Raw genomic sequence first — 12336 nt, forward strand, 5'->3', positions numbered from 1 at the left:
ACTTTTAGCAAGTATACAAGCTTTAAAATATATAGCTAACAATGGAACTGGCGGAAATGACTGGCAGAATCCGAGACCAGGGAGAAGAGTCGGTGGAAGAAGATTGGAAGAAATTTAAAGTTTATTAACAGAAACATTGTAAAATTAAGGAATGTTAGAAGGAGGCTGGAATGAAGTTATGTGGCTTTAGCAGAAATATTATAAAGGATTAAGTAAAAATAGATTGTTAATGGATGAAAGGAGGAAAGGTAAAGTTACATTATATTAAGATAAATTATAGGATAAAAATTGGGAAAGATGGAAAGGATCTGCTGAAATAGCTAACCGAACTAGAATACAAAAAAGGGAGGTGCGAGGAGGTCAAGGAAACAAGCAAATGAAAGATAAGTCATGGGAAGGTTCGTTGTGTTTTTTAATTGTTTCTATTTTTCTGTTTTTCTGTTTTTTTATAAATTTTTCCCCCTATTCTCTTCTTTCTTTATTGTGATGTGTTATTAAGTTTTTGTTTAACTTGGAATTATTTCTTTCTCTTTTTGTAACAATTGAAACTTTAATAAATATTATTATTTTATATAGATAGATAGATAGATAGATAGATAGATAGATAGATATAGATAGCTAACAGCCCTGGCACTCTACACACACACACACACACACACACACTGCTGCAGCAGAAACACAGCAGAATTCTTTGTCATTCTGGTCACTTCTCCAAGATTTTATGAGGTCAAGAAAGAATTGTAAGGAGTCCGAAGCATGTTTGTGGCTGGAGCATGTTCACTGTGAAGAGAGGCTGAAGCGCTTGTGGTCTTTGAGTTAGGGCCAGGAGGATGGGGAATCTAGACGTTCACATAGAATTGTAGAGTTGGAAAGGACCCCCGAGGGTCATCTACTCCAACCACCAGCAATGCAGGAATCTCAGCTAAAGCATCCTTGATATTTGGCCATCCAAACTCTCCTTGAAAACCTCCAAAGAAGGAGAGATCACCACCTCCAATGTCAAACAGCTCTTACTGGCAAAGAGCTTTTCCATATGTGTCGTCGGAATCTCCCTTGCTGCAACCTGAATTCTGAATTCTTGTTAGATATTTTGAACTGTTTGGAGAAAAACTAGATATCATCCCCACATGTTGGGAAATAATGGATAAAAGGAAGCACTGATATCCTCACATCCTCATTTTTCCCCCCTACCTGCCCTTCATCATAAGATACTAGGATTGGTTACAACAATAAATATATAGTGAATCTTTTCCTGGCTAAAAAGAAAAGGGTAAAGGCTATGTAAAAGTATGTAAGTACCTATTGTAGAATAATAACAGGGAACCTGAAGCCCACTACATGTCCCAAGGTCCTCTATCACACCTGAATTAAGTTCACACCAACTGTTTCTGATTAATTTTCTGTTTTAAGCAGCACCCATCCCTTTATATAGCCTGGAGAATCTGCTGCCATCTTTAGGTTTTTGTTGTCAAGTGCTCCTTTGTGTTCAGATCAGGTCTCAGTATAATGATGTAGCACTTTGGGATGAAGATGCAGCCCAGAAGCCCAGCACTGGAGGCCAACATAGAGAAGACCTGCACGGCTACCATGTATTTCCCCTTGGTGCTCAGGTAGGTGGGCACAAAGGACACCCAAACACTGCAGAAGACCAGCATGCTGAAGGTGATCAGCTTGGCCTCATTGAAGGCCCCAGGCAGCTTCCTGGCTAGGAAAGCCACCGTGAAGCAGATGGCTGCCAGGAAGCCCATGTAGCCCAGGGCACCATAAAACATGACCACAGACCCTTCATTGCATTGCAGGATAATCTCTGCAGGCTGAGAATGCATGTCAGACTCTGGGAATGGGGGAGAGGTACTCAGCCAGATGGTGCAGATGACAACTTGGATACTGGAACAGGAAATGACAACAGTGTTGGCCAGACTTTTCCCCAGCCATCTCCTCACTCTGTTCCCTGGCTTTGTGGCCATGAAGGCCAGCACCACAGTGATGGTTTTAGCCAACAAAGAAGAGACGGCAACTGAGAAGTTGATGCTGAAGACCATTTGTTGGAGAAGGCAGGTCTCTTTCCTTGGCCGGCCAATAAATAGGAAGGAGGACAAAAAGGAAAGCAGGAGGGATACAAGGAGGATGTAGGAGAGGTCCCGGTTATTGGCTTTGACTATGGACGTTTCTTTGTATTTAAGGAAGATTCCTAAAACAACGCTTGTCATAAATAGCAGCAAGATTGCAATGGACATTAGAACCCTCCTCAAAGTTTCTGCATAGGTCAGGAAGGAGATACTTTTGGGAATGCATTGAACTTGACCCTTGTCTGGATGCTGATCTTCGGGACATTTGGTACAATTCTTTGCATCTAAGGAGGTAAAAGGAGTGCTTTAGCATCATTTAAATTCATAACCATCTATGTTCTATTACATTTTAGGGGGCAAGATGTCCATACAAGGGAGGGCCAGGAAAAAAGATTGTCCAAAAAAGGAGTAGATAAAATTGGTTTGTTTATTTGCTTATTTTATATTTGTGCTTATACTGTTGCCTTCCTCCATGATGATAGAGGTGGTTTTCAAAAATTTCTCAGTTTTATCACCAAAACAACCTTGTGATACAGGTAAAGCTGAGAGGCAGTGACCTCCCACAGATCTGCTGCTTGTGCAGCTTTTGCTGAATTTATACTGTCCTCTTCCATGTGAAATGGTTTTACTTTACATAAATAATATATTTGATCACTGAGGATGCCCTCACCATGATTGTTACTTTGTTGTCCACCAATTGCTTCCTTTTCATTCTTTGTTTCAACCCACTTCCTAGAATTAACATAGATGAATAAAAATAGGGAAGCCAAAAAAGGAGATACATTCAAAAATGTATTTTGACTCTTCACAGAAAAGGTCACTAAGTGAATGTTTCCACAATTTCTATTCTCAAAAGGGCTCCTGTTTATATTCACCCACCTTCCTGAGCAGAGATGGTCCCTTCTGCACATGGGGCACAAGCATAGCAGCAAACGGGCTTTCCTTCTTGAACCACTTTGGCGTATCCAGGTTGACAGCTTTTGGTACACCTGGAGCTAGGTACAGTCTAAACATAGAGAACATGCATCAAACAGAAAGTGTCAGGACTATTTGTGTCTATGACATTCATTTATGGAATTTGGAAAGGACCTAAGAAGGGTCCATATTCCCACTGACCCCAGGCACTTTTCCAGGAAGCATTTTGATGCATGGCAGGGAAAACTCTTTGGTGTGTTTCCTTTTTTGTTCAGACAATTATATCGGACTATTCTATGCAAAAGTATATATTAAAAAAGCAAATGAGAAACCCTAGAATGACAGAGATAAGAAAAGAGCAGCAATAGAACATACTTATGAAGGACCCCTAGATGGTTAAATGCAGTGAAAGGTGACTGTGGCATGCGGCACTCATCCCCCCTTTCAGGCCAAGGGAGCCGGCGTCCATCCTGAGACAGCTTTCCTGGTCATGTGGCCAGCATGACTAAATGGCTTCCGGTGCAATAGGACACTGTGATGAGTGCCAAAGTGCACAGAAACACTATTTACCTTCCTGCTGCAGCGGTACTTATTTATCTACTTGCACTGGTATGCTTTTGAACTGCTAGGTTGGCAGCAGCTGAGACAGAGCAACAGGAGCAGCAGTTAAACATACCACCACCTGAAGACTCCAATTTCAAAAAGTGCCTCCTGAATTATGGTTACATTATTATTATTCTTTTTCCAAAGTGTTTTGAGTCTTGGCAAAGAATGGGGAGATGAGCCTCTTGCGACAGCTTCTTCCACTTAGACCTTCTATCTCCCATCCCTCTATTAATGCCATTGCTGCTGCTAATAATGCTAATTGCTTAAGGTGGAATCCTTGGTGTCAAGAGTACGGCATTCAGTTTCCAATCAACCCCTCCCTGCACGGTAGTATGCTGGCACCATGTTGTTAACACAGGCCAGGAGATGCCATCAAGATTCCAGGTAGCAAGAGCTCTCCTTTCCACTCTTTGCTTCCTGAAATCTGAACATGAATCTCATTCACCCCCTGGGCTGACTTTGGAAATCCTGCACTCCACTGATTAGGGCTTATCCACACTTCTTTTTGGGCCATCTTTCGAGTCACAGGTCCATGTTTTAAAGCTCCATGTCAAAGCAGTCCTTCCTTCCTTCCTTCCTTCCTTCCTTCCTTCCTTCCTTCCTTCCTTCCTTCCTGTCTATCTCAGTACTTTCCCTAAGAAAACCCACATTTTACCACTGAATCAAAGCAAATGGCAATCAGGTTTCCACAGGAAAGTGCTGGGAGAAAAAAACACCATAAAACAGATCAGGACCTGTAAGTCACATTGTGGCACAAATGGAAGTGTCAATGAGCCCTTACTCCCCAACAGGTGTGCAAAGGGCTCTAGTCAAAGTGCCCTTGGAATTATTCAGTTAGTGATTAGACCATTACAGATGTGGGATAGAGTAGTATGCCATACCTTCTCAAACCACTTGGGCCAGACAATGGCTTGTGAGTTGATTGTGAACTTCATGTCAGTGGATCCGTCTCTCCCTATACTCCCAACCGGCACTCTTACACGAGACTTATTGGGAAACATCACCCAGTTCTCAATGTCATAGTAGAATGGAATCTCCCCGTTCTCATCCAATCTGAGGCTGCCCATGGAAGTATTCAAAAACTGGAGTCCTCTTAAGAATGGGTGAAGCTGGAACGGCAGGAAAGAACACCGGCATTTATGAAATAGAAAAGTTGAATATAAGCCCTCTACACTTTGAGCTTTAATCTCCTAGGAATTGGGGTCTGTGCATATTTCATCTGGACTTATGAGCCTTTTGAAGCCATTCCATTTTCAGTCGGCAGGATTTATTCTGAACAAGAAAAAAACTAAAGCAATTACCAAAAATATAGATCAGGAGGTAATTAATAGATTACAGCAACAGAGATAGAAGTGGTTAAGAAAGTTAAATATTTAGGAGTATGGTTAACCCCCCATGAGTATTGATTTGTTTCAGAATAATTATGTTCCAACATGAACTAAAATTAAAAGGGACTTAGAGGTGTGGAGAAGAATGAAATTGTCATTTTGGGGAAGAATTGCAACGATTAAAATGAATGTGCTACCGAAGATGTTATTTTTATTTCAAACAGTTCCAGTAATCAAAGGGGCAGCAATTTTTAAAAATTGGCAAAGAGAAATTTCAAGGTATATCTGGCAGGGTAAGAAGCCGAGGATACAATTTTAGATATTGACAGATGCGAAAGCAAGAGGAGGCTTTGCCCTGCCAGACTTGAAACTGTACTATGAAGCATCCTGCCTCTGTTGGTTGAAGGAATGGGTGAAATTAGAAGATACTGACTTGGAAGGTTTTGACAATAGATTCAGGTGGCATGCGTATTTGTGGTATGAAAAGAAACATGTACATAAAGGTTTCGAAAATCACATCATAAGAAGGTCTCTGATTGAAGTGTGGGAAAGAAGAAGAGTTTGGATTTGATATCCCGCCTTTCACTCCCTTTAAGGAGTCTCAAAGCGGCTAACATTCTCCTTTCCCTTCCTCCCCCACAACAAACACTCTGTGAGGTGAGTGGGGCTGAGAGACTTCAAAGAAGTGTGACTGGCCCAAGGTCACCCAGCAGCTGCATGTGGAGGAGCGGAGATGTGAACCCGGTGCCCCAGATTATGAGACTACCGCTCTTAACCACTACACCACACTGGCTCTCAAAATCTGTTGGAACAAAAAACTCCATATTGGTTATCGCCGTTGGAGGCGATGAGTGTGAAGAAAGTCAATCTGACTAGGGGATGGGTGACATATGAGAAGTTAATAAGTAAAAGAGAAGGTAAATGGAAAATGAGACCATTTCAAGAAATTAAGGATTATGTTAATGACTGGTTGCATTTTTTTCAAATTAGTGAAATGTTCAGAAAAGATTTAAATCAAAGGGGTTTTGCTGATAAAGAATCAAAATTTCAGACAGAAATATTGAATAATGATTTTAAAATTTTACCAAAATTTTCAAGATATGACTAGAATGGTGCACGAAGGATGAAGAGGTAAAATTAGTTATGATTGATTGGGCCAAAGACTTAGGACATAATATACAAATGGAGGATTGGGAAAAATTATGGAAAGAAGGTCTAAGATTTACTGCATGTACAACTATAAAAGAAAATGTGATGAAAATGATGTATCAATGGTATGTAACACTGGTGAAGTTAGCAAAAATGTACAAGACTAGTAACAAATGTTGGAAATGTAAAGAAAAAGAAGGTACATTCTATCATATGTGGTGGGAATGCAAGAAAGTAAAAAGCTTTTGGGAAATAGTATATAATGAATTGAAGAAAATGTTGAAATATACATTTGTTAAGAAACCAGGTAACGAGATAAATAAGAAAGAAAAGAAGTTATTTTTATATGCAGTGACAGCGGCAAGAATATTGATGGCCCAGAAATGGAAATAGGAGGAGCTACCTACAATAGAAGAATGGAGAACAAAATTGATGGACTATGCAGAATTGGACAGAATGACAGGAAGGATCTGGAACTGACGAGACCAAAGATTTACAGAAGACTGGGAAAAATTTATTGAATATTTGCAGAAATTAAGTGATAATCAGATTACGTTTGTAAGTTTTAATGAAGCGCTGTGATGGGAGAATGTTATAATAAGTATTAAAAATGGGAGGAAGTTTACAGTAATATTATAAACCATAAGGAAGAAACGTGTAAAAAGTTAAAATATGAAGGATTGGCAGACAAATTGAGGGAAGTCAAAAAAGAGAAATAAGATGTAATTAAGATATATGGAATGTATAATTCTGTTTTGTATTTGAAAACATATATATATATATATATATATATATATATATATATATATATAGGAATTGGGGTCTGTGCACATTTCATCTGGACTCATGAGCCTTTTGCAACCATTCCTTTTTCTTTATTAGAACATTTGTAGGCAACTCATTGTATTAAAAAAAAGGTTTCTGAAGAATAAGATAAATACAAAAGGCAATAAAATACTTCTTAAAAAATAAAAATAGCACAAATAAAAAACTTTTTAAACATAGATGGTCCTACAAATCCTACAATTCAGTGCACCGCCAACTCCATGGGGCCCTGGGTGCCCAAGCACCGACAAAATTCCCCATGAAGGGGTCGGGTATGCACAAATTTTGGTGCCAGAGCCATGCGCGCTGCATGACACCTACAGGCCCAGGCATAGGGGCAATATTGGCACACCTAGCATACAGTTAGACCCTTACCTTATGAATAGAACACCATTTCCTCAGCTACTCACTGTATCGCCAGGGAAGGTTATTTGTCAATAGGGGCCACTCAGGTCTCCTCACAGCCAAGAGCATAGGAGTGGGATATGTGGCTGTACAGAGTAGTCCCCCTGCCTGGTAAAATTATCTGAAAGTAGGGGGAATTTGCACATACATACTCCAATGAGGTTGAAACTTTGATTGCTCAGAATTCTAGATAATGTAGAAGCCAGCAAATTGAACTCTCTCCTTTCCCTTCAAAGTGTAGCCGCTTTCAGTGGAACTTGCACAATGCCACAAAGGAGGACATTGTCTCCCATTATCATTTGGTGGTGCTAATTTATTGGCACAGAGGTAAATTTCTTAACAGTTACTATCATTTAAATATAAATCCTTTTTTAAAAAAATCTGTTTCTTTCAACAGCTTTTCCAGCAAGCTGAGAAACTCTTTGCTTTTCATGTTCTTTCTGTAGTTTTACAGTGTGTTTCATACTATCCAAGTTGTTAAACCGCCCTGCACTCTTTTGACAAAGGTCAATTTTATCATGTAAAAGTTTAGATAGTAATATAGATTTAAAAATTGAATCACATCATACCATAACGGGGAAGACTAAGTCTAGGAGAACTGTGTTCTCTGTTCCTGCTGTTGAACAGTTGGTGGGCAATTTCATGTCCCAGCAGAGACACAGTGGAAGATGAGGAGGAACCAACTTCTGCTATGATGGCTGCATCTCTCTCAGGGTGCCAGAGAGGAAGAACTAGATGGTGGGGGACTGTTCTGACATAACCACAATAGGCAGAAAGGTTTACTTCCACCACAAGACTGACTAAGATTTTCCGTCAAAATGAGCAAAAAGAAATAAAAATCTCAGTCATAAATCTGAATCCAGTGATGGGAAAATGAGTGCAATTTGCAACAAGGAAAAGGAAATACCTGCCATGGCTGTAGCCTTTGACGTTCCAGCCTGTCTCCACCACTTGCCATCAGCATGACCTTTGATCTGGATGAATAGGCAGCCTTCAGAGCCTGAGCCACAGCTTGGACACTGAAGTACGTGATGTAGCTGTCTTGAGACAGGGCTCTCTCCAGCTCCTCTTCAGGCACCATCTCCAGTTTCTCATTCTCTGTGCATCTTGTCCGACCTTTTCCAGCCAATGTGTCCTTTCTATATAAACAATGAAATGCTTTAACCCAAAACTGCTCAAGAAATTTGGAAATTGTATTATAGTGTTGGTAATTTTTCCTTAGTTGGGGCTTCATTATGAAGGACAAAGATCCATGGATGTACTGGAAGAGATCCGGATTCATATTTAAATTAACATTAACATCTGGAAGATTTGTTGAGATCCAGACTTTCCCCCCAATTTGATTCTCAAGAAATTGTTGTATTACAATGAGATCAATAAATGCCACTTGAGAGATTCGATAGTAAACAAATATTTTGACTTTGTCCCATATGATAAATGGTTCACTTGGGATGAGATATGGATCTAGGTTATATTCTGGTATTCTTTTTAATAAGGCAATGCAAATTCCATTGTTGATCATCAGAGGTGTCAAGGCACTCAAGAACCTTTCTCCATCATCATTGTCTGAAACCAAGAGGCCAGTCCATGTCCATCCAAAATTCAGGAGCAACTTGACAATCCCCAAATACTGGGTTTCCCCCTTGGGGACCATTTGGTAGACAAAGGGAATTTCAGTTTTCTCATCCAGTGTCTGAGTCATAACGCCATAACTGATCTAGTGAGGAAAGGAAGAGATTAGTGATTTGTTTCACTTTCAGGAAAAGGAATAGATACTGTATTTATTGTCTGTTATTACTTATTATCTGTTATTGTCTGGAAAAAAAATGTGCTTGCTGCGGTTGATTGCAGTTTTAGTCTGAAATATTTGGAGAGTGCCAGATTGGTGTATGGTGGAAGAAAGATCTACTATCACTAAGGATTTTCTCACTTTTTCATTTCCCATATTGACTCTCCTGGAAAGAAAGTGGAATTTATTTCTTGTCCCTATCCTTCATACCTGTGGGATTTTGTAGATGCCAGACATGGCTAAAATCTCTTTCGAGATGGCAGAATTGCACCCTTCAAGAACAGACAGCAAGTTATTCCATTCCCCACAGTTATAGTTTGGAATATTGCTTTGCCCCCCTGCAAGCAGGTCTAGCATGGCAGCAGAAGTCATCCTTGCATCCAAAAAGTTCTCAAAGAGGTTGTAGCCCAAGGAGATGTTGGGTAAGAATCTGGAATCCAGGTTGATCTCCTGAACGGAGAACAAGAAGGACAAGATGTGCCAGAAGAACCTAGGCGTAAAACTGCAATGAAACATCAAATCTAAAATGTCAGAAACCTATTCACCATGTAAAGAAAACAAATGTTATTTCTAGGCAATCTCAATCTCAAAGTAGCTCATCCCCAAACAATGATATGTATGTTTGTAGTTTGGGCTGAGACAAGGCATATATTTATTATTATTTATTTATTTAATAAATTTATATACTGCTCTTCATCTGAGGATCAACTAATTACAAGGTGTAAATCTATTTACCACTTAAAAATAAAAACTTCCATTGCAAAGAAAGAAAGAAAGAAAGAAAGAAAGAAAGAAAGAAAGAAAGAAAGAAAACAGAGAGGCACACAGCCTTCGAAGTGGAATATTGCTTTTATTATTATGAATTAAGTAGAAACTATTGGAGTGGTGTTGGAGAAGCATGACATCCAGCGGCATCTAATCACTTACCATCCAAGCCTTTTTGAGGGAATCTGGGAAAAAATGTATGGGTCTTCTAGAGTCAACATACTTGGAGATATGATCCCAGCAATTATGAAGTCTCCGGGCCGGTAGTAATTCTGTGTTCGACTCTCTTCCCAGATCAGATTGAAGGGACATCTTTTTCCTTGATTTTCGCAGTCTCCATGTGTCATTAGCAGGAGAAGCAGGAAGGAAATCATTTCGCCTGTAGCTCCTACACTTCTCTTGTGGCTGCTCCTCTCTCCTGCCCAGCCAGATAATCAGAAGTCAACAGCTCTTGCAAGAGCAAAGCTGCAGTGACATTCCCAGTATGAGTAGCATTCAGGTATCCCTCAGCTGTTCAATGAGACTGTCTCTGACATATCAGCTATTCTCTGCATCAACCTTTCTCCCCAGGCACAGAGCTAGATATAACCTCATGCTGCCCTTGATTGTGCTGTCTTGGCAACCTCCATAAATATCTCTAGAGCTTGGCAATGATAAATAGCTATGATTTCGATAATTATAAGGAGAATAAATTTGACCACTGCAACAAACTTTAGTCATTGCGAAGCTTGGGTGGCAGGTGCAGAGCTGGAGGAAAAACATGTTTACAATGAATCACAGGTGAATTGCCAAAGTTTGACATGTATGTGTTTGTGTGCAAGTTTGGCCTCAACAGCATATGGCCCTTGGGCTTAGTCCCAAGTAAGGAAGTCCAGGTTCTGTGTGTCCCATTGAACTTAATGGGAATTTTGGCTAACAAGGCATAGGGCACTGCAGGAAAATAGATCTTTCTTATGGAGTTGGGACATATCTTCTTGGCTCAGCATCAAATTCTGCATGTTCATAGAAACATATTCCCAGAACACAGCCAATACCTGATCTTTAGAAAAACAAATAAAATGAACTGCAAACATGAAGTGAAGAAGAAATACAAGAAATGCTGGCATTGATTAAAGGTGGAATAGATTGGTTTCATGTGTATCAATCAGACAATAACATTACAAATCTCCATATAACTCAAACAGTGACATCAGCCATCCAGCCACTTCATTCAGGCTCCAGCAATACACAGAGATCCTTCAACCAAGACTGGAGCTCAGTGAAGCTTGAGAGATGTCAAAGTAGAACACCACTAAAGGAAGTCTTAGGGGGAGCCCCTGCAACACCACCTCTCCCTGCCCAAGGGAGCTCTTGAGTGGGAGGTGAGCAGGTCTTACTTGAAATGGGCCACTACAGACAAAACAGGGTTAGGCCAGTAGTGTTGGTGGTGATTAGTAGAGGTGCTGTGCTCTCTGAGGTCCATGTTAGACAGCAGAAGAAGCTTAGAAGAAAGTTTGAATGGCAACAATTTAACTAAACGCAGATGTTTGACTGGGAGGCTGTTTTCCTGGAAAAACTTGGTTGCTCCATTCAATAAGCGATCTGTCTGGATTGAGAGGCAGACCAAGGTAGAATCACTTTCAGCTACAATACTGAATGTCACTAACTGCATAAGCTACTGACCTTCCTTGGGCACTAGGGATGCTAAAAGAACTGTGTTGTACATAGTTGTTCTACTATGTGCCAGTACAATATACTACCCCTGACCTTAGTTAACTGTCTGACATATTTTCTTCTACAAGCAATCTTGTGGCTTCAATTACGCAATCCACTGGTCGGCACACAATCCACTGCACACACCCCAACATGATAAATACATTTTCATCATTCATGACAACATTTTAAGGTCCCAAGTTGCATGGTGGTTAGATTGGTCTCAACTAGGGCCAGGGCCTTTTCAGTACTGGCCCCGACTTGGTGGAATGCTCTGTCACAAGAGACTGGGGCCCTGCGGGGCTTGACATCTTTCCTCCGGAACTGCAAGACAGAGCTGTTCCACCTGGCCTTTGGTTTGGGCTCGGTCTGACCCTTATTTTCCCCTCCCCTTATGGTTTTGATCTATGGGCTACTTGAAAATGAGGCTGCATTTTAAATTGCATTTTAACCTCTATTTTAAATTGGGTTCCCCCACCACCACCATTTATGTTTTTAATGTAATTTTAGTGGTGTTAGCCACCCTGAGCCGGCTCTGGCCGGGGAGGGCGGGGTAGAAAAATAATTTTATTTATTTATTTATTTATTTATTTATTTATTTATTTATTATTTACTTTAGTGGAAGAGAAAATTACATTGAAATAGCTGCAGTCACATGACAAGTATGTAGTTTTCACAACTGTTGTGTTGGATATCAAACATCAAAATTGAAAAGAATCCATAGGTGATATCTCTACACATAAAAAATGTTGTACATAGTTGTTCTACTATGTGCCAGTACAATATACTACCC

The 12336-nt window shown here is 40.2% G+C and overlaps 1 protein-coding gene across 1 annotated transcript; it reads right to left on the minus strand.

Annotated features, from left to right (window-relative positions):
• Positions 1 to 1454: 1454 nt before the first annotated feature.
• On the minus strand, positions 1455 to 10225 carry LOC307209857 (vomeronasal type-2 receptor 26-like; the record flags this gene model as incomplete). Its single annotated transcript, XM_079965221.1, has 6 exons — positions 1455 to 2353; positions 2949 to 3075; positions 4472 to 4699; positions 8205 to 9014; positions 9297 to 9588; positions 10014 to 10225. 6 exons carry the CDS (start codon positions 10223 to 10225, stop codon positions 1455 to 1457), a joined length of 2568 nt encoding a protein of 855 aa, XP_079821347.1.
• Positions 10226 to 12336: the final 2111 nt, after the last annotated feature.

This window comes from Podarcis cretensis (genome assembly GCF_951804945.1).
Source record: "Podarcis cretensis genome assembly, chromosome: 2".
NCBI classification, from domain to species: domain Eukaryota; kingdom Metazoa; phylum Chordata; class Lepidosauria; order Squamata; family Lacertidae; genus Podarcis; species Podarcis cretensis.